Source organism: Scomber japonicus, chromosome 7 (assembly GCF_027409825.1).
Source record: "Scomber japonicus isolate fScoJap1 chromosome 7, fScoJap1.pri, whole genome shotgun sequence".
NCBI lineage: Eukaryota > Metazoa > Chordata > Actinopteri > Scombriformes > Scombridae > Scomber > Scomber japonicus.
The window spans coordinates 18184673-18208217 of record NC_070584.1 but is presented as its reverse complement, the minus strand read 5'-3'; the positions used below and the strand labels follow the sequence as shown (position 1 = coordinate 18208217).

Here is a 23545-nt window from a genome sequence, read left to right as displayed (position 1 = left end):
TTAATCAAATTAACAAAATGAATTACCAAATTACTCAATTCAATTTCATCTATTCTTGCCAATCCTATGAAGACTTGTTGCTTTTTCAGGCGTATATGTGTCCAGTTAGGGTTGACTCACATTTTTTATCCAGATCGGCAACTTGAGATGATCAACATAGATGATTTTGGTCGATGAGCCAAAAACTAATCCTGCCAGTTGTTTGACTGTTAACAAAAACTAAATACTCCTCGTGTTTGTGGCGGACTCCCTGAAGGACCCCTGAGAGCCTGGAATCTGAGCGGGCTGTGATTGTTGTCTGGCCATTCATTTCTTGGAGGGGAGGAGTTAGCGGAGCCAGAGAGGGGTCATAACAAAATGTGTGTCCCCGACTCACAGAAACATTATTTCCGCCCTGATCCGGTGCCGTCCTGCACATCATTGTGGTCCCAGGAGCGTTTAAATGGACTCTAAAGCGTTTCTCAGCTGATTGTTGTGACTGACAGTCGCTCTGCTCTGTCTACTCTCCGCCCGCAGCTCCTCACAGCCTCAACCCGCTCAGATGATGGATGGAAACTTCTCACCGTCTGCTTTCTTGTCAGGAGTCTTGCTAATAACCACCGTGTTGTCACCTTCAGCGGCTTTTCTGGAGCCATACGACCTCCTGTACGACAACGCGGTACAGGCGTTTTATAACAACGACTATGACAACGTGGTGTTCTTCATGGAGGGAGCGCTCAGCAGCTACTCAGAGGTCCGCCGCTCAAAGGTCCGCTGCCGATTGAGGTGTCAGGATCAGCATCTGATGGATGAAACCTTCTCGGACCTGCGCTTCTTCGACGTGGTGCTCCGGAGAGCTGCGTGTATGAACACATGCATAGAGGAGAAACTGGGCTATCAGTCTTTACACAAAGTCAGCGAGGATGTAGTGCAGGACTTCCAAAGGCGGATCCCCTACAACTATCTGCAGCTGGCTTATCAGAAGGTAAGCGGGTGAGAGAATAGAGTGGTTTCGGGGAAGGGGGGGGTAGACCTGATTGGGCACCATTGTTGTCCACTCAGCGGGGAATCGTTAATGGTCCACTTTACCTGCCGGATGCTTCATCAGCTGTTGCTGCTGCTCAGCAACAGGACGCAGAGATGCTGAGTGATGAGACTGGCTGCACACATGTAGACTGGACAGGCTGGTACAAAACAGCTCCACAGGATCCAGCGGTGCCTGTTGCCATTTAATTAGTACAATTTAGTTCTGATATGGTTGACATGCATACACACACAGGGACCAGTACCTCACTTTCATCCTATGCAAAACAACCACACATGGACCAAAACTATTTGAGTCAGTTCTGCAATGATTAGCAGCAAAGCTTCAGGATTCATTGAGTACTTGCCAACTATTATATTAATCAGCAACTATTGTGATAATCAATTCGTCATATTGAGTCATTTTTAAAAAAGAAAATAAATCTCCAATTCCAGCGTCTCTTTAGTCGTCTATCATAGAAAATTGAATACCTTTGGTCAGGACAAAACTACAACTCCGTCTGGGCTTTGGGACATCCTTGAAAATTTTCACCATCTTCTAAAATTGTATCACCAAACAACTCAATAAATCAGTTAATCAAGAAACTAATCCATAGCAGTTACAATTTGAAATAATTTAAAACTCCCCAGCAGATATTCATATTAGAGAGTTTTAAAAAATCTGCCAACAATTTATTGGCCAATATATTTATTTTTACACAGTCATATAATACAATCAAATATAACTGATCAGGATATGTAGGCTACATGTGGTTGTTATTTGACTTGTAAACTAAACTGGGCTTAACTTTGTTTTAAATAAAGAATTCAAACATATGTAAAGCCAAAAAGACAGTTTTATGCTAAATAAATGTAACATATACATGAAAATGTAGCATTAAACATGAATGTGCAGTTCCTCTCTGTGTGCATATCTGCCATAAGTGATCATATTGGCGTGCTGACCACAGGCTCAATGCAGAAATATAATATAGGTTTTTCAGTACAAAACTATGAGTCTTCTTTAAAATATCTTTTAAACGATCCCAAATCTTTTGGAAATAAGCAGCAATATATAAAAGTGTGATATACTATGTACTACATGTGCTTGTGTTCATGTACCACACATATGTAACATTTGATGTGATATTGCTAATGCAGATTTAATCAGAGTTGCAGTTGAAACAGGTTGCTTTCACTAGTTTACCACCATACTCTGTTCTTCATGGCTGCCTCTGTGTGCAGTGTTATGATTACACAAATATTTGTGGGTCTTTTTGTTTTTCAGCTTATTCTCATTTTCCACTCTACCTCATCCCACATGGAAACATGGAAACAGGCTCGCAAAGAGAAAGTAACTCAAGGTCCAATTACACATGTGGTCAGGTGTTTTGCATGGTTGCAATACCTCTAAACTAAAAATCAGTTTTTCTTCCACCTATTCACATGACAAATTTCCAAAACAGTATTTTCCCACGGGGTCCATGCATGAGCTTGTTGATTACTAGGCGTGGGAACCATCCAAAAGACAGATAAAACAGAAGTCTTATTCCTCATTCAGACTCTGTGTGACTTGATATGTCGATGGATCCCACAGGAGCAGCTAAATTTGATGTATTTCTTCTATTCCGGGAATATTTGCCATCATTTTTGTATGTCAGTGTCACCAAAGTATTAATGTCATTAATCTGATAGATAGTTTATTCTAAGTTCTGATCCTGAAAACACAAGATATGCATTGATCTTGCATCTGTTTGACAGTATCGGTGCAAGGGTTTGTTTGCATGTTACGTACAGAAGAATAAAATGAGTTTACTGTAACAGGATCATTTATTACATCTCCCAACTTCTTTGTGTGTGAACTATAAATCCAGACGTGTTCAGACAGATGAAAGGGATAAATTTGACCTTTATTTAACATGTAGGCGGGGAATAAAAGAGAGTGATTACAGCAATGACACAATGATGGCTGAAGGGAAGTTTGTTTTGCGTCAACAACACAGTCAGGCTCAAATTCAGGACGCTTCAGGGATTGGATGCTTGTAGTTTAAGTAGCTTGAACTATAACTATCATACAGCAGTGACAACATGATTGCATTAACACAAAATTAACATTGTATGTTTGTTGCTACTACATAGGAGAAGTTGAATATTATTGAAAAAGACGGTGACATTTTAACCTAGTTGGTGCTCAGATGTGAAGCTGGATCCAGCGTCTCACATGAACCTGAGACTCAGCCAACTTCCACATTGCCACAGACTGCAGACCAGCTCGAAATGCCCGGGTGATGATACACAGCTTCCACCGCTCAGAAGTGGTAGGAAGTTAATCTTCTCTGTTACTGTCTGCAGGCAAATGGTTCCATCATTTTGTGTCTGAATCAGCAAAGAAAGGCTAAGAGCTGAAGTGATCCACTTAAAAGCATGCTCCTGTCTAGACATGAGCGTAGACACAGCCGTGCACACAGATCCTTGCCCAGCTGAAAAAATATTACTCATCTTCATAGCAAAGAATTATGATTTCTCTAACATCTGTTGTGGCATATTTTTCACTCATAGCAAAGCAGAAACTGAAGCTCTCATGAATGTTCTAGCAAGTCTTTATTTCGACCTTGCTTGGGTCTTGTAGGGTGACATCGCTGACATCTCTGTGAACTGCACATCAAGATCTTACCTCAGGTAAGCAGAGGCAGAGCTGAACCATTCCTATTGGCCGCACTGATCAGAACACATCAGACAAGTCAGTGTGTTCGTGTGCTCACGCGCTTTGGTATCTGAGTCTGACTCTGCGTGCGCTTATATGTGTGCAGGTACCCTCACATGCATGTTTGTGTGGGGGTAGTGGGTGGTGTTTGTGAAAATAAATAACATTCCTGTAGTATTTAACATTCCAGCATCACACACCCTCCTCCTGACAGCCTGTGGCATAATGCCGCCATTGGGCCTTTTAAAAGAGGCTCCACAGTCATCAACTGTTCTCCTCGTTCAGGCTGCTGCGTATGTCCCCAGCTCGCCCATCATTTAGCCTGGCAAATATTTTATTTTCCTGTTGTGGCCTGTTTGCTTTTCTAAAAAAAGAGAGACACGCCACCTTTTTCAGGTATTAAAGGGAGACTTTTGTAGCTGCCAGTGAGCTGGAGCCCCGATGGCCTCCAGTGATCTCTGCCACTGGCCACACTTCTCACAGCAGACGCTCAACTGCAGGGAGATCAAAGGCCTTGAATGCCCCCAGGGCAAAGAGCTCTGCTGGCCAGATCATATTTCCAGCTGCTGTATCCTTAATCTTATAGGTCCCATAGTGCTGCTATCCCAAGAAAAATCCTGAAAGCTGAGCTTATTGTTCTCTGTTTTAGTTCACAAAACAGTTTATCAGTATTTATTTTGGTAGGGGAAAAATGAGTGGAAATTAGATAAATATCAAAACATAAATATTCAGGTACAAATTATTAAAAATAATGTTTGAATTGCAAAACATTGTAACTTTTCTGTTATTATATTAATATTTTACATAGATGGACTCGTGCATCAGCAGCTCATTTCCAATTGTTGCCATTTCTCTTTTCACTTTATTACTCAAAGGATTTTTTGATTCTTGGTGTTGTAAGAAGACCTTTTGCGCACATTAAATCGTTTTAGAAATCTATTTAAACATAACCCTTCCCCTTTAAAAATCTGCAAAAACAATCAGTCTTAGGTAGTTTAAATATGCACACCTCAAAGTATTGTCAAAGCTACATAAAACGATATAAAACTACTATTTTATCTAGTGAAATCACAAGATTTGTTGGTATGGAAAGTATTATGCACAATTAATGATCCATAATCAATCCCGGTGGAGAAGTTCCTCCTCTGTACCCCCCCCTGTTGAAGAACTTGCTGTTCCTAGGTACAGCTAGAGGTACAAATGGTTGTCATCTAGTGTGTGTGTCATCTCACGATAGACTGTGTCTCATATTTCCAGGTTGTAATGGTTCTTTTCTCACAGCTCTCTTTACAAGGCCTCCAGCAAAAGTATCATGTTTTGATAATGATCTAGTGTGTCCCACAAGAGTTTGGGAGATTGGAATTACCAGTAATTAAGGGGTCAGTGATGCTTCATAATGACCCTGCTGATGTGCTCATCCTGTACACCCAGTTTAACCCTAGTTCTGAGCCCAGACAAGACTTTTGGAGCCATCGTTGTAAATGTAGCATCAGTGCTGATAACAAGGGTTTACAAGTCTCTGAGACTTGCTGAGACTTGGAAGCAATTGCAAAATGTAAGTAGACTATGATTTGACCTACACAAGTTATGAATAAGGATTTAATTTCCTCTAATTGCACTGACATAATAAAATGAGGAGCAGCTGTCCTGGGAATCCGAACACATGATTCAATAACTTTCCCATCCTCATTTTGTCTTGAGAACTTCCCCGTGTCTCCCAGCATGATGTGAAAAGGTGATAAAGGTCAGGAAACTCTCTGAAGCCTGCTGATGTTGTGAGCCTTCATGTCTTCTAGAGTGAGATTCATTCATGACTCTCTCTCAGCTGTGAATCTGATGACTTGATTACAACACAGCAGGCAGCTTGTGGCTCAAGTACTCTGCTTAAATGTCCTGCCCGGGCTTATGTAGAAGTTTGGTTTATGCACAGTCTGTGTGTCGGCTGGTAGTGATTGCAATCCTTTGGTGCATTCTTGCTGTGCTTTGTTTTATCTTTCCTCCTCCGCTTACTGTGAGAAATCAACAGATATTAAGAACTGATTGGCCAAACATAGCAGCAGAGGCTGCAGTGTGTGGGGAGAAATGTCTGTTTCCAGTTTTGGGCTCCCACATCAACTCGAACCCCCAACGAGGAATGATGGATGTATTTAACATTTTTGATGGAAAAGGAACTGCTTTTTTAATTCACAGGGCTTTTTTTTTTTGCACAAGATGAGAAACACAGATGATGTTATTGTCATCTGTGGCTGATAATAAGAGGATAAACGGGTTCAGACAAAGAGAGAGTAAGCTCTGTCTCTGGATTGATTAATGCAGAAGCCATTTGCTCAGAGGCAGGCAGATTGATTGCTGCCAAGTCCGATTTATGCGCTTGATGTATCTGCAGGGATATTTTGTGGTTTGTCTATATTCAAAGTTATTGGGAGTTTGGAAGAGCAACGATAAGTAGTGCAGGAGTAGATTGCAGCAGAAATCAGCTTTCCACCACACTCTTTACTCAAATTGGTTGCACACAAGTTCCACTAAAGGATATGAAGAGTTTTAGGGCCATGGAGTGATAATGCACTGTTGTGGGTTTGAGCATCTTCTAGTTAAGTGGTGTAATTCCATACTTAGAAGGAATGATTCAACACTTTGGGGACCTGGAGTCTATGCTGATGGTGTGGTAATGTCACAGACGCCAGGAAAAATTCTCAGTTCTGACAACTCCACGTTTAAGAAATCGGATCTGAAGCATCTGTTTATTTTACTCTCCTGTACAGAACGTAGAAATAGAATTAAAAGGGCCTACCATTTTCTAGAAAAGATTAAAGTGCTATTAAGTCCTCTCTCATTTTCCAAGAAAATCACTCCTTTGTGTTTCACAACCTTGAACTATAAATCACATTAGTGGTGGAAAAAGTGGTTGGATCTATTGATATGACACTAGATAGTGTCTGTAATGAATGTAAATGATAATTCATCATCTTCTCCTTTCCACACACCTGCAGTGCCAACATGCTCTCTTGGCTTTCCCAACTAACCGTGCGGTGCTGTGCTTTGCCCAGACAGCCAGACATTGTGGCACTTGCCTGTGCCAAAGGTCTTCTGCATGACTGAATATGAGCGGATAACGCGCCAGAGGAATGTGGGTGCACGCTGTGGTGCAACGCACCAATATTGTTCTCATCCTGATTAACAATTTAACACCCACAGTACTGGAGGAGGCAGAGACTGACTAAGGATTACTGCTGAAAACCTTGTGGTGGGTTGTGTGCTGGGAGGAGCCAGCAGGTTGTAGAGGGGAGCTGGTGTTGGCTTGGGGATGACTTTGTCAAGTGCTGGCATCTCTGAACGCGTAGTTGAGTCCAAGCAGAACAGCAGATCAGTCTGAAGCAGGATCTGACGGCAATCAGGACGTTTGTTTTTGATTTAAGATCCAAGCACTTGAGATATTTATCGCAGCGACCGCATTCTGACCACAGTGTATCCCTTATTTATGGAAAATCACAATATCCCTTGTCACAAAAGGGAGGATTGGGAACAAGATTCACGGTCTGCATCCAACCAGCTGGTGGACAGGATTTATATATAAATATATATGTGAGTGTGTGTGTGCGTGTGCACAGATGTCACTTTCTTGATTCTGTGTGTATTGTGCTATGTGTTAGGTGATTATCAGTCTGGCCAACGACTCATGGGTGTCTGAGTGGAGAAATCAGGACTGGGATGGAAAAAAACAGAGTTTGCCAGGCATCTGTTCAGTTTCACTGGTGACTTGAACTATGCATTGGCTGCTCCAAGGGTGCAATCTGTCCTGTTACCTACAAGACAGACATAGACGATCTAATTTTGTTTTCCATCAACACATGGAAATGTTAAACATTTGTTTAATAGCCAAGTGTGACCCTCACACTCTACACATAAACTGAGGAGACTTGTGTTTGCACAAACTTTTTCTGTGTCTGACATATGTGTTTACTTACTGAGAAAAATACTTAAGTCAACTTTGGCTAGTTTTGGGCAGAACATCTAGACAAACAGAGCACTCTTAAACACACAGAGATGAGGATGCATCAGAGAAGATGAGCCTTGTATGGAGTTTCAGATGTGATGCTTAAGATGTTTCTGACTTATTCATAGGTGTGTAACCCACCTGTGTAAAGAAGGGAAATGGAAAGAACACTGACACTGACTAGTCCAATGTTGTTCATTTTCTTTTTATTAAAATGTTTTTTTCTAATGAATCCAGTAGCTAGACCAGTATCCACACTGAGAAGCACTTATTTTGGTTTAACTGAACTGTTGGCACAAATTTATATTTATTTTCTGCACAAAGAGTAAAATGTTCCTCAGGTTTTCTAAGGTATCCTATGTCCACCTCACAGCTTGTTCTGCACGGCCATAAGCTATAACTTCTCAAGTTGCATCCGCCCTCAGCAGATGATTTCTTGGAAGTGGAGATCTGTGTGGAAACTGCAGGGTACAAGAAGTCAAATCTGTTTTGGAAAACACTCGAAAGTGAGGTAATTTTATTAGTATATGAGTTTCTTTTATGTTTAAACAGTTTTCCCAGGGACACTGTATTGAATCACAGAATTGAATCTACGCTGCACAGTCATGTATTTAACTGAGAACTTCTCTGTTAAGTTGCTCCTCTGTGGCAGGAGGATTGTGGTGTTTGTTATGTGGCAGCTGTAGCACCGTGGTGACAGTAGCCAGGCTACCTGGTCTCAGGTGTTTGAAACAGGGCCACAGCAAAGTCACATGTATCTTTATCCATTCTCACAGTAACACATGCCCTAGCTGCAGCATAGTATGATTCAATCCAATGCATCAAATGCAGTCTATATTGGACATATTAATTTTTAATTGAAAACTGTAACATAAACAAATATTTTTGATATTTCACACTTAGTCTTTTAGTTATCCAGTTATTGAAGAGTTCTAAAGAAATTCAATCGACAGGACAGTTCATCTGTAATAAGCTTCAGAGTGCCGATGTATCAGAAGTGACAATAACAGTCTTCTATATCAACTGAGCTGTGCTGACACTGATTGGTGTCAGTTGCAACAGCTGTGTGTTTGGTATCCACTGTGAGCTCCTCAGGTTATTTTCAGCATGAATGTAACTTTCATAGATGCTCCTCAAATGTCCTAGTTCCAATTTTGACAATCTAGCTGTTTTGAAGAGTCAGTCAAGGCTAAACCAGAGTCCAATTTAGAATATTCAACTGAATAGATTACATGTAATGTCATAATGTCTTGTCATATTTGGACATATAAATTATGGATCCTATGCCAGATAACGTGAGATGAGACTCATTTATATGCTGAAGGTTTGTTTGCCTTTTTGACCTCCACAGCTGTTTCCTGCAAAATTCAATTAGAGGTGTTGATTGTTTACCCAGACCTGCTCTGCTGTCGTCATGTCTGCAGGGTGATGGTCCCATGGTGTATTTATGTGGCACTGTTTATTTGTGTGTAGTGAATGTATGTGTGGGTTTTAGTGTATGGGAGAGGCTGAGATAGATGGCTCGATGTCCAAATATGTCTTACATCAAAAAGTCAACTAGGGTCAGACCTGTGAGATGTTTTTCAGATGCTTCCTGTCTGTCGTGTATGATAAACATTCCAGTACAGATTTCTTCATTTCACACCATGAAAAGACATTACAGTTCTCAGAAATTCTCCACCCACACTTCACATCACCAAGTGAAGTTTAACAGCTGGCATTGAGAAAGGCACTATTTCCAATTTGCACACCCCCTCTTCCTCCCCTGACCTACGTCTGCCAAAGAATAATTCATCTTAGGAGTGCATAACGCCAGGATTTCCAACTATTATCCCCTGCTGCTCTGTGGCCAGCTTATCTTTGTTGTTAGATCTCAGCATGAGAGGCTTTTTCCTGCAGGGAAACAGGTAGTATTACATCTATTTAGACAACAGGAGAGAGTGGTTTTCATGATCCTATGTTGACCTGAACCCTGGCTGACACTGACCTCTCAGTGTCACCACATCTGGTTCGAATCTCTGTGAATTGCTGCTAATAACAGTGCAAAACAGTGTTGGTGACAAGGAGCCACAGGCAGGCCAGTCTACTGTATCAAAGTAGTGTGACATAAGAGGGAGAGAGGGGGGCAGGAATGTGCACAAAAGCACTTTTTGGTAGCACTTATGTCATCTCAGTGGCTCAGGTAATGAACCAATGATGTCATGGCTATCAACGTACCTCTGCTCTCAATATTTGGGGTAAGCCTCAAATCAGTTCTGTGAATGACCTGATCTAAACACAGTGGCCTTCATTCCACAGAGCTCAAACTGTGCCTTGATTGTTATCCATACAGCTTATATTGAACTGAAACACTTATTTAGAGAAAAAAATAATTTGTTTCAGAAAGCTGAAAGTTGTGTTGAACTCTATGTGTGGCTGGGTCATAGCTTCCAGAGACGGTGATTAAACAGGATAATGAAGAGAACGTGTGTGTGTTGATCATCCATAAATATCCTGAGCCAAGTGTCTTTTAAGAGCCTTTGTTGTAAGTTCAGGACTTTTCCTAAGCTGCAGTAGTGTATCACCTGTAAAAAGGTGTGGTCAGCGTGTTGATTGAGGTCAAATTGCATGATCTGCTGGCTTTAAAGTTCAACTGATTAATGGAGTGAAAAGTGAGACAGAAGTGACTTGGGATGGAAAATCTATGACAGCTATATGATGTATTACATTTAAGAGTTCCAAACAAATGAATCACAACAGACTTAGTATCCATCTGCTGAAAGCATGGTGGCAACAAATTATCATCTTGACAAATCAGTAATTCTGATGAGTTGTCCAGAAATTAACAGAGTTGCTAGTCTTTTGACACCTGAGGGTGGCAGAAAAAGCTATAAATACTATATTAGCATTGTCACTTTTTAAGATTATGTGGCAAACTTTGTCTTATTTATATCCAGAAGATTCAGAGTAATATTGGCATTTGTTTGGAGTTCTGTCTCAGGCCACTGGATGACTAGATCCAACATTCACTCAGGTTTTTGCTCTCTTTTGGTCTCTATTGGCCAATAGTTCCTGAGGAAAATATCTTGCTCTTTAGATGCTAAATGTTCCACTATGTTCAACAGCTAGTCGTTAACTTTGTTCATCTGCTGTTTAGTGCTGGGCAGACCCACATCGCAGGACCTAAAAGTAAATCTTGATTTTATGGTTCCTGTGTAATAAAAATGATTTGTCTTGTTATATGTTTTGTTATAAACCTGACATCCCCTGAAAATCACCACTGTAGGTTGAAAAGTTTAAATGTTTTGCACCTCTGGCCAAATCAGAAACAGGGATGGAGGTTTTTTCACATTTGGCAAGTCAAATGTTTTATGATCAGAAAGTTTTTTAAGTATATGATTGATTATCGCAGACATGTTGAACTATTCACTCTCCCTTCATATTGCCATATGTATTTAAAAACTGTCTGAGTCTAAGTGGCCATACACTCTGTAAGTGTTTCATAAAGTAACAAACATTCAGGATGTTAAATAATTAACTTGTTAAGGCCCAACTTAAACTATGGGCCTTAGTTTGGTAATACTGCAAATTTATTTAACAATAGTTCTCTATAGTTGGCCTCTGTTTTAGCATAGTGGTTACAATCAGGTCTGTTTGTCAATTTAGATATGGAAGTTTAGTTTATTTAAAATCTTTCAGAGCTTTGTGATGCCACCAAGTGGGAGAGCTCTCGCTAAGAATGTAATGTTTTTGGCTCCAGTTGTGATTTTGAGAGATCTGTCACTTCAAGACAATGTTTTGCCCTGTGACCACATGCACCCAATAAAGTGGAAGGCATCAGCCCTCTTGAGTGTGTGCATGCAAAAGTAATCATTTAATTTGTGGAGAAAGACGAATATGGGAAAATAAACGCTTCCTCCTGCTGTAATCATAAACATTACAAAGCCAAGGCCAGCGAACCACTCAGCTATGGAGAAAAGAGTCTTGTAGAAAATTTGCAGACTGTTTGGTATCTGTGCTGAGGGTATCCAATATCACCCTGAAAATATCTGCTTTGTATAATGGGGTGGCATGTTTACAAGCATTTATTGTTTTGTCCTTGAGGCTGTTTTGCTGTATCGTCTTTGGTTCCTGTTTGCTAAAGCCTTGAGTTTTGTTATAGTTATGGTGGATAATACTCTTCGGAGGAGAGGCACTCATACAAAAAGTTGGAAAATTGGAAACATATTGGATGAGATTCACTTCACATTTTCCTTGTTGTGTGTGGTGTGTATTTGTTTGTCGGGCAAATACCCTGCATTTTACTGTAATATTGCTATGAACAAAAATTGTTTAAAATGTTCATTTTGTTATTTTCTGTTATTTTTATACAGTTAGAATGTAGGATATCAGTGTTGAACATAGTTAAAGGTCCAAAATTTGAGGTCAACATATGTAAAAATGCCAGGGCTTCAACCTGCTCTGGGTTATTTCTACTCCTCCATCAAACTGGCATCAGTGCTTTCACACATGCTGACAAACTGTGGTCCCATCTGTAGCATTTGTTTCTAAGGTTGTTCCAGGGGTTGTTTGCATTGTCCACTTGTGTATTTTTTAAATGGATTTTGGCTCAAACATGTACTGATATATTTGATAAGTTAATATTTTGAGTAATGAAGCGGAAAAAAGGGAAATCTGACTTCTATTTTTTGTTGAAGCAGCCAGCAGAGCCAATGGAAGCATGCGGGGAGGCAGCTTTCAAGAACTGGCCAATCAAGGCAGAGTTGGTTCATCAGGAGGGGAGAGACAGGAGCTAAACGACCCGTTTCACTGAACTGAGGGACTTAATAAAGCATCAGTACAAGATAAATACATTTTTTAACTTTAAACCGGGCAAAGATATTCTAGTTGAGCCAAAAATATGCATGATATGTCCTCTTTAAGTCAAATACATTTTATTTATATTTCAGAAAAGCATGAATTAGTCTGAGGCAGCTATATAACCTGTGCCGTTATCCTTAGATCATTTAAGTAATTAAACTTCTATTCCTATTATGACTGACTGTAGAGGTGAGGAAATATGTGTCCAGTCTTCAGTGTAGATGCCATTTTAAAAAGTATAGCAGCCTTTTCTCTTTAAAAACAGTTTTAAATTATATTCATTTTACTTTGCTGGAACAACTCTATTTATAGGAATTTAATAGAAAGAGGATTACCCTCTTCTGCCCCTTCTATTGTTGTCTGGTATGGAAATCTTAACATGACTACTTAAATAGCTTTGACAGACTTCTCAATTTAGCAGACAAAATAGTTGGAGTGAGTCAGGCCCAGCTCAGAGAAATTCACAGAATGTCTTCAGGAAGATGAGCCTGAGCCTGTCCTGTCTGACCAACGCTGCAAAAACATTGGAACTGTTGCCATCAGGAATACCTGATATGAGGACAAAATAACTGCAGGTTACTTTTATATTCACTGGTGGTGTTATTGGAGCTTCCATGATCGGTCACGCCAGAGGGCACTTCCCATAGTGAGATACCAAGGGAGGTTTGAAAGAGAACAATTATTACTTTTCTCTGTATCATGTTCAAATATATAGTATATATTAATCAGTCAGTATACACCATTATTATTATATATTTATTTTATTTTTGTCAACAACTGCTTTTAAACTTCTTAACCTGTAGCTTTCCAGATAAAGTTATTATATTTCTCCTTTCTGAATATACCTAATCAGCAGTAACCTGTTCACAATTAAGTCATGCAAGTTACAAAAACATAATAAAACTTAATTCGATACAACTTTTTAGAGTTTGACAATTGAATCTGTGTTAGTATTTACTTTATTACAATTTATCTAATGTTGATTATCAACATAATTATATCACAGTCCATATTTACACGTGAGGTAATGTTAATGCTGAAGTGAAGGGATGATAATGTTGTGTTTATGGTTGCTAAGTGTCAAGTAAACAGTTGATAGCAAATTAGTGATATAAACACTGGCCAAGTTGATACTGAAGCACATTAACTTCATGATGAAACTGACTCTATCTGACAGACTGAATAACTGTTAGCTAGAAATAATAACCACTACATTCCAAACTGAAGATGAACTTTGTATTATCTTGTTTATATTGGCACAGACTCTACAACAAAATGTTGCTGGCAACATCCATGCCTGTGTCGTCCACTGAAGAGTAACAGCACTTGTACTTAGTAAGAATGTGTTACAATAAATAGCAGTGTGGATGAAGAGGCCAAGCTGCTGAGTGGGTTTGCAGTCACTGACAACAATGCATCTTTTGTATACAGGCATTTTCATGGCTGTATTAGATCTCAGTCAGAACATCTGTAAAACAACCATCTAATACATTCTGCTGTCTGACGGCATGTGGACATGTCCAGAGAGCTCACAAATCTAACTGAATATAAATAGAAAAACAGCTTCTTCTAGACAGTAGACACTATAACATGACTTATGAATAAGTAACTTATGAACAATTTCAGTCAGGCTTCCGTCCCCTCCACAGCACCGAGACAGCCCTAGTGAAAATCACCAACGACCTCCTGATGGCATCTGACTCTGGACTTCTCTCCATTCTGGTTCTCCTCGACCTGAGTGCAGCCTTTGACACCGTTTCTCATGAAATCCTCCTGGACAGATTAGCCTCCATTGGAATCACTGACATCCCACTGGCTTGGTTCACATCATATCTCTCTGACCGCACTCAGTTTGTTCAAATCAAAAACCTGAGATCCGGCTCCTCTCCAGTCTCTAGTGGTGTTCCCCAGGGCTCTGTCCTTGGCCCCCTCCTCTTCATTATTTATCTTCTGCCTCTTGGTCACATTCTCAGGAAATTTGACATACAATTCCACTGTTACGCTGATGATACCCAACTCTATCTTTCCACTAAGCCTACTTCCACTCTGCCACCCACAGCTCTATCCGACTGCTTACTGGAAATTAAATCATGGCTCTCACTAAATTTTCTTAAACTTAACGGCGAAAAAACTGAGGTCCTCCTCATTGGTACCAGATCAACCTTAGCAACACTCAACACTTTCTCCATGTCCATCGACAATACCACTGTTCCTCCATCCCCTCAAGTAAAGAGCCTGGGTGTCATCCTGGACAGCACACTATCGTTTGAAGCCCACATCAATAGCGTTACTCGGTCTGCATACTTCCATCTACGTAACATCAACCGTCTCCGTCCCTCACTTTCACCAACCTGCACCGCTATCCTGGTAAACACCCTGATCACATCTCGTCTGGACTACTGTAACTCTCTCCTCTTTGGTCTTCCGCGGAAATCTCTCCACAAACTCCAACTTGTACAGAACGCAGCCGCTCGTATCATAACTAGAACTCCCTTTATTGAACACATCACTCCTGCTCTGCAGCAACTTCACTGGCTCCCTATCAAATCCCGCATTGACTTTAAGATTCTACTCCTCACATTCAAGATCCTTCACAACCTGGCACCATCATATCTCTCTGAACTTATCCACATCTACACACCTTCTCGAACTCTCCGATCCTCCTCTGCTAACCAGCTCTTCGCTCCATCTGCCAACTTAACCACCATGGGGTCAAGAGCTTTCAGCCGATCAGCCCCCCGCCTATGGAACTCTCTCCCGCCTGACATTCGCACTTCAGACTCTGTCTCTACCTTTAAATCCCGCCTGAAAACACACCTATTCAGAGTGGCCTACTCTGTCTCCCTTTAACTATGCAATCTTCATTCTTGTTTATTATTATATTAATGCACTTTGAAGTCACGTTCATATTTATTTTTATTTTTATTTATCTATCTATTTTATTTATTTTCTTTCTTTATTCTTTATCTCTGCACTAAAATGTCACCTGATTTGTATTTGTTTGATGTACTGTTTTTGTGTTATGTGTGCCTTGTAAGGTGACCTTGAGTGCTTTGAAAGGCGCCTTTAAATAAAATGCATTATTATTATTTATTATTATAAGTTTAAATTTGTGTAGCTGTAGTTGCCCTCAGAAGACTGTACATTTTTCCATAGAGTGGGCTGCTGAGCTGACGTATTAGAAATCCACAGGACACAAATATTTCCTTTCATGTTGCTTTACTGGAAAACCCCTAAGCTCTTGTAAAGATCGTCTGAACATGCTTGCTTTTAATGGTCTAAATAAGGCTGTGCATGGTAGTTAATGTGGTTTTAGTTAATGATAGGTGTTAAGCTCTAAGAATATCTCACATGTTTACAGCATTTGCCAGGGGATGATGTTTTATTTGGCGCAGCTGGAATAAATCATAAACTGTGTATTTTAATTAACCAGATTCCTCACATTAACTGCAGCTTACACAAACCAAACCGCATCTCATTAAGACGTTCAATGTCTGTCGAGGAAAGGGCTCGTCATCCTTCTGCTACTACTTCCTCTCAGAAAAGGCTATTAATCAACACAAGGCAGTGCAGGAGCTTGCCTTGTGGGCTGGTTTCTAAGCAGCAGCAGAGATACAAACAGAACCAATGAGAGAGTCGCTGCTCTGTGTGTTGTGGCGGCTCATAGCATCTCTTCATCAAGCAGGAATTTTTACATGGTTTGAGCAGAAAGCTGAATCTTGGAGACTGTGTCATTCTGAGGAAATTAGTGTTTAATACCCCAAGAGAGACTGTGACTCAGAATAGGACTAGAGAGAGGAATATAGGTTTCTGTATAGTTGGGCCATTGTGGTATTGCACAGAAACTGCTTCATGATCTCATGTAGATGTTGGACAGTAAACAACTGTCCTTTGTTACACATACTTTGAGTGGAAAATCGTGCTATACTTTATTTGAATTCCATTCTCTGAATTGATGTTTTATTTATTTTACAGCTGACAGTTTGTCACTTTATCTTGACAGCATTTAATATAGTTCACATCAGGCCATTGCTGGAAGTTTATTAAAAACATCAGATCATTTCCATTCAGGGAATTTTTTTTAATAACTTTTAAATGACAGCACATTTTGATTAATCTTTCTCTGTTCTGCTATCTCTATAAAGCAGCCTCTTCATCCTCTCTGCCTCCTTACTCTTTAAATCTTGTGTGGCCCTGCACTCAGACCAGCTCTGTCACAGCCAACAATAACACTGCTCTTCTTGTCCTCTGACTTGCCGGGTGCGGTGTGGTTTTCACTAGCGTGTAGGCATGTCATACATACACTCTGGCCTCCCTGTTTCATGTTTTCCATGAGCTGCTTGCTTCTACTGTACTGTACAGCTTGACTGTGGTTTATGGCTGAGGTGGTGAGGTTTAAGTGCACCGTCAGCCTGTTGGAGGCTTCAGCTCAGGCTTGCATGTGTGGTGTGAGAGGCATAGCCAAGAGGCTCAGTAATGGGATGCACAGGCACTGACTTGGCCTCAGACACTGTATTGTTGCCAGGGCAGGATGATCTCATGTGAATTAGTGGTGCTACAATGGACTTTAAACGTGGAAGGAATGATGTATAAAGTTCAATTAAAGTCTTTCATTCTTGCAGTCACACCAAAGAGTTTGTGTGAGAAAGTGACACATACAGGTCAAACTTGTGAAGTACGAAAATGCATCAAGAATATGAGCTGCAATGATGAATTAATTAGTAGATTAACAGATCTACAGATCGAGATCATTTACCATTTTGATGAAATGTGACAATTTAAAGCTTTTCTGTGTCATACGTGAAATTTGAAGATGTCAACTTGAGTTTAAAAAAATTAAAACAGGCATTGTTCTTTATTTTCTGACATTGTAACAACAATCTATCAATTCATTGAGAACATCATTGGCAGATTAATTAATAATGGAAAAGAATGTTAGCTGCAGCCCTTATATTTGGATCTCAGCTATTGAGATACCACAAGGGGACAACAGATTAATTCAGATTGGTAGTGAAGATAACAAGGATCATAATGAATAAAACAATATAGATATAGTGAATTACACAGCAGTGGTCACCTATTAAGAAATTACACAAGCTGAAGTCAAAGTTGTTTGGATGTAACTCCAGTATAATTAAGTGCCTCTCTGTGTCACAAAGTGAATTAAAGACCTTCACTGTGGGGAAGATAATGAAAGTACAATATGGCTAAGTCACATACAATAAATAATTGAGTGTTGCAGTGGTGCTATGAAGGGACCACCTAAAAACCTACCTAGTGTACTGTATGGTATCTGTGGCGGGACTACTGCTAGCCCCTTGTGTCAAATACAAACCCAGAATCAGACTGTCACTCCTGTTCCTGGCATATAAAATTAAAAAGTAAATTTGAACCAACGCCAGGCAAAGTTTTATTAGTGTAAGGAACAATCAGTTTGCTTGTAGCATTACCATGAACTGAGGTTGACTGGTGTATATATTCAGCTATGTCTTCTGGTATTTTTAAGTGGTATGAACCATGACAATGAATACTCTTTGTGTGAGAAGAGCTTCTACAGATCTGTTATTATCTCCACAGTTAAACTGTAACTAGTATTAGAGTGAAGCAGTCTGTGTGTTTTCAATCATGGCAGTTCTGTCACTAAATCACCTTCACCTTTGCTTCAACCTGTCTTCTGTGCCCCGAGGAAAACATACACTCAGTGGGGTTGAACAGACTTAACAATCCTTCACTGTTTTTTGGATAAGCACTGGAGACTGGGGACAATAGTGATGACTTTCTAACAGTATGCCGCAGTCTGTTATGGAGAAAGCAAACCCAGAGTTATACTGAAATGATGTCAGAGGTCTGCTTTCCATTGTCTTCTGTAAGACTCTTAGAGGAACACTCAAACTGTCACTTTCCTCCACCTGCTTGAGATTACAAGGTAAATGTTTGGGAATGTCTTAGGCCTGGTTTGTTTTTGTCAGTCCCAACACTTACTGCTGTCCTGACTGTGTGTTGAAATTTACACTCAAAACAGTATTTGAGCCTTAGTTATCCTGTTGGTTATTAACGGCCTTACATGTGGCTTATTTACTTACTTGTCGCATGCAAATAGTCCATACCTTTGTGGTTTGTTCAGTGGAAATGTAACCACATGCCTATCAATCCATGCTATGTAATTTAAGGATTCTGTTTTGGGAATTACCCCTATTGTGTAAGCATGTTATTATTATGTTTTCACTTGCTAACACATGCATTCATGGATTGCCTCTGTACCTCCGGAGGCTATCACAGCCTTCAAGTGAGTCCCTTTTTCCAGTGACGTGATGGTGAAGAATGCAAACTCAGGTTTTATGACTGTGATTAATTCATTTTCTACCTGTTTCCAACTATTACTACTGACACACACAATATAGATCACCAGACCATTTCCTGGCATTGCAACCCGCAATAAAAAGCCCAAACAAAAGAGCTGTCATTTGAATATTGTGTCTGCGGTTTGCGGTAAGCACCTAATTAAGTTAATGACAACAGCAGTTGCGGCTGGAGGTTGCGTGGTTGGATGCCTTGTCAAATCTCCGTTGTGGGTGAATAGAGGCAAAAAGACGAGACCAGGGAAGATATGGCTGCTTTCATTCTCAGGCACTCAGAGCCAGAGCCAGCTGTGAACAGTGAGGAAATGAGGTCAGTCCACACTTGGGAGTCACATTTATGGAAACGCCCCCGCACACATCATCAATAATGATGATGCATTTCTTCAGCTTATTTTGTCATCTCCCTGTGTGGATTATATGGCACCATACATCTCTGTTACCAAAGAAATTAATTTACAAGAAATTAAGTACTACTTGTCAAGCGGAAAAGCCACCTGGTTAAATTTGTAATGCTGGTAGTGGTCGAGTTTTCCAGAAAGCTTTGTTTGGGAGGTCTGGTGTTTTTCCCCTCCAGATTGCTGGGGGATTTCCTCTCCTCCCCTGGGGACATCCTGTTATCTGAGCTGTGACTCAGTGGAAAGACCCCATTCCAGTGAGTGGACCTTTTCTTCTCTGTAGGTTACTACATTTGATTGATGCAGGCAATTTTTAAAATCTAAAACTCCACACTAAAATCCATAGTTCCATTATTCAGCATTCTGCTGATGTAGTAATTTGGCAGGTTGGGGAATGTAATATTAAGCTCTTTAATTGACAGATCACAAAAGAAAAGAAGTAGACATCAGTCATCCTCTCCTATAACTCTAGCAGCTGTGTGTGGGATGACTCCGGTCTGGAAAAGAGGAAACACTTTTTTGAAAGAGAATTAATATAACAGATTTTACTTTTTGTATAGTAAGTATAAACGTGTAGAACATTCAAAGCTCATCTGTTAGAACCAAATCATTTTTGTTGTTGTCAAGGCCACAAGGGGAACTTAAATAAGCCCAGATGTAGTTTGGAGAATACAGAAGATTTAGTTGTGAACCACTGAACAAGCTTTTGACTAAGACTGCAATGCCAAAACAGGTATGATCAGTTCAATATTGCAGTAATTGAAGATATTTAAACATGCTAACTTGGCATTGCAACAGTGTCAGTTATTTGGCCTGTTGGTCAGTTGGCCTGTGATAGACATATGGTTTATCCAATCAACTGCCAGTTGTTTTTTTGACAGTGTCTGCTCTTCTCCAAACAGTTTCTAGGGACAACCTCTCAGATGATTTTGTGTAACAAACCATCCGGAGCGTCAGATTAGAACGAGCAGGATTGTACTACTTTTGAAAACGCAGCTACCTCTTTATTTCACTGTCATTTCAACTTTATTTGTGTCTTGTCAGGAGAGACTGAAGTATGTTTGTGTGAACTTTGCAGACTTTTAATCAGAGGGCTATTATAAAATTAATAATTTAAACTGACACCATTCCTGAGTGATCTCATGCTGTTAAAAACCTGTCCCCAGGGATTCCTCCCGTGATTCACCTTTTAGTGACACATACCTGAATGAAAAAAGTCTGACCTTAGCAGAGTCCATGCAAAGTCCAAGATTACCCTCTGCTTCTACCTTCAGGCCCAATTAATTAAACATCTTGACACCAGTTTGGTCAAAGCCTGATCTGTGTCATATTGGGTTTCCCCACAGATAATTAACATCAGTGCATACTGTGAAGCAGAGGCAGGGAGACTGATAGAAACACAGGCCAGTTGTGCCGGATGGTCTCTTGTCAAACAGCTGGGTGGAGTGAACTCTGGCCTCTCGGGCTTGTACTTGTTAACATGTCAGTTTGTCATTTTCTTCCTCCCTACAAAGACTCTTATTAATGCTAGTCCTGCAGAGTCACTCCCAAAACATGGTTTTCATAACAGAATGGGTATGAAGTCACAATGAAACATGCTGGGAGAGATTAAGTTGTAAAACTTAACTTACAAATCACATTTCCCAGTGTTGTGCCTGAACGTGTTCAATGAACGATCGTACATGAACTCGTCATGTTTTGGGCGAATGTGAACTGAACATACTGTATTTCTGCCTGATGAACGTTATTGTGAATGCGTTCATTCTGGCGAGTGCCAGATTTCTATACAGCCTTCCAGGTGAAAACCCGGATAAAACACACCGTGAACAGGCCTTAATATGTAGCGGAAAAAACACTCAATCTAAAAAAAAGAAAAATAATAGCTTGCAGCAACATATTGAAAAATAAAAAGAACTATGAACTAGTTCATTTTTGGAACTGTGAACTTAGTTCAAAATTTTAAATTATGAACTATGAACTAAATTAGTTCATTTTAAAATTTGTGAACTGAACTTTGAACTAGTTCTTGTAGAAAGTGAACTTTCCCAACACTGCATTTCACTAACACCTTTGGGATAAGGGGACTCGCACATGCAATAAAGATGGATGGTAATATTGCATTTGAGTTGAATAGAGTAAGGCACAAACATCTCAAAGCCAATATCAACGTGGCAACTATTTGCACCTTGTTTGCCTTCTTGTCCAAAAAGTGCTTATGAGTAAACAAGTGTTTCTGGGTGTCCTGACTCACTGACTTTGATTCTTGTTCAAGTTTAGCATGAGACGTTTTCTCCACAACTGCTCAGGTCTGGATCAGGAATTTAGGATCAGCATGTATGTAAAGAATGTGCGTCTGGAATTTACAAATTAATCTTTATCAGGCTCTCGGGAGACAGACTTATTCAATCAGCTTGAGAATCTGCTGAAGTCATGCAGACACCGGCTTCAAAAGAATCATTCTGTCAACATGAGTTGATTCTGTTCACAGTGGCCGTCACCTGAAAGAACCCTGACTGCAGAGAATCCTGACCTTTTTTGGCTCAGAACCTCAATATTAGGTCTTAAAATTTGCTTATCAAATGTAATGATTTTGGGCTTTTCTTTGTCATACATGGTTGGACAAAGCAAAACAAGATACTTGAATCCATCACTGTGAGCTCTGCAAAATGATATAGTGTGATTTTCACAGTTTTTAGACAATTTATGGGCAAGTCATCGAGGAAATAATTTGATTAATTGATAACCTGACCTCAGGTACAGTATTTGAAATAAAGGTATTTGTTTGCTGTTGGATCTTTTTTAATGACAGAGGGGAATTTTATTTAAAATCTAAAACTTTCAAGTCTACAGTCACTCATCCTAAACTCAACAACTCGTAACAAGACGAATGCACTTTCACGCCACACTGCAGAGTAGTTGAGAGTGCCATTAAGACAGCGAGGTGGTGTTTTTGAGGTTGTTGCTTTGAAAATGTCACAGGCCAACCAGGCAATGTGAATATAATTTACTGAAGTAATATAATTAAGGGTAACCTTACAAACGTGATTGAAATTTCAATTATTTAATGATCCAGTGATTCAGCCTGGATGTTATTGGCTTTTGTGGTGCAGTCATGACTTGTAGTATGTTTTCTTTCATGCCCATTGTGTTTTCTTACATTATACATTATCTCTAAATGTGTTTGTGAATCAAAGTCAGATGTTAAAGGGAATTCTGTTGACCACAGTCTGCCATCTACAACCACGATTATTCTGCAGAAGAGAACCAGACTTCTTATAATGAACAGATGTCTAATTCTAGACCTCCTGTGTTTCCTTCTAGGCCAAACCACTTCCTCACAGTAGTATAACAGGGCATGAAACTGAGACCTTTTAGCCTCTCACGTCTGTACTTACAGGTGACATCCATCCAACAAATGTCTCAGAATAATCACCAGGTTTAATGGTCACTGAGGTCCAGAAGCCTCTCAGTTAACTATTTTAAGTGGCAGTCGGCATTATTTCCTGTCAGAGTCACAGCCCTGAAAATAAGTTTGTGAGTGGAGTGGAGAGTGTCAGAGCTGCCAAGTCTGAATGCTCAAGATTCTTAGAAGAGCAGATCCTCACACAGTAGCTTGTGTTGGACTCAGAACACACTGGGGAGACTTTGTTTTGCGTAATCGCTGGGGAGGTTTGCTGGGAAGGCTGAGACATTTGAGTGGAGATTGTGCAAAAATTTAGAGAGCATCTGCGCCCTTTTTTTAGGGTCAGCGCTCATTATTATTTATTCTCCTTGCTCAATTAGACTGGAGAGTCTGTAAGCTCTCAAACCCAGCGGGAGATTGGAGTACACATGGGTGGATGTGAAGATACACACATTCATGCATGAGTGCACAGATGCTCAAACAAACCTCTGCCTGAGGTGTACACATGCAGGGCTGTGCACACCGGCAGGGGAAGCCGATACAGGTGGGACACATCAACAAGCAATAACTCAACACATGCATCCTCCTGCCCACACACATCTCTTCCACCTTGATCCAGGCTGATCTCATAGTGACTCTTGCTTAACCTCTAAAGGTAATCTCTGCACATGTTTTTATCTCCCGAGGTGTTCTTTGGAGGAAGGGGCCAATGTTCGATCCTACAGTAGAATAAGTGTTGATTTTATTGCCTGTGACCCAGCATGACCCCAGCAGAAACCATTGCCAGGTGGGTTGTTCTGCCATGCAGACTATGGTGTGCTGATGGATATCTCTGTCTTTAAGTGTTTC

General features: G+C 40.2%; 1 protein-coding gene across 1 annotated transcript in view; it reads left to right on the top strand.

Moving 5' to 3' along the window:
• The first annotated feature begins 407 nt into the window (after positions 1-407).
• p3h2 (prolyl 3-hydroxylase 2) overlaps positions 408-23545 on the top strand; it is a 64912-nt gene continuing 41774 nt past the window's right edge. The window contains exon 1 of the mRNA XM_053322466.1: positions 408-964. Within this exon, the coding sequence (XP_053178441.1) occupies positions 542-964 (423 nt within the window). The 5' untranslated portion in view covers positions 408-541. The remainder of the gene's footprint in view (positions 965-23545) is intronic.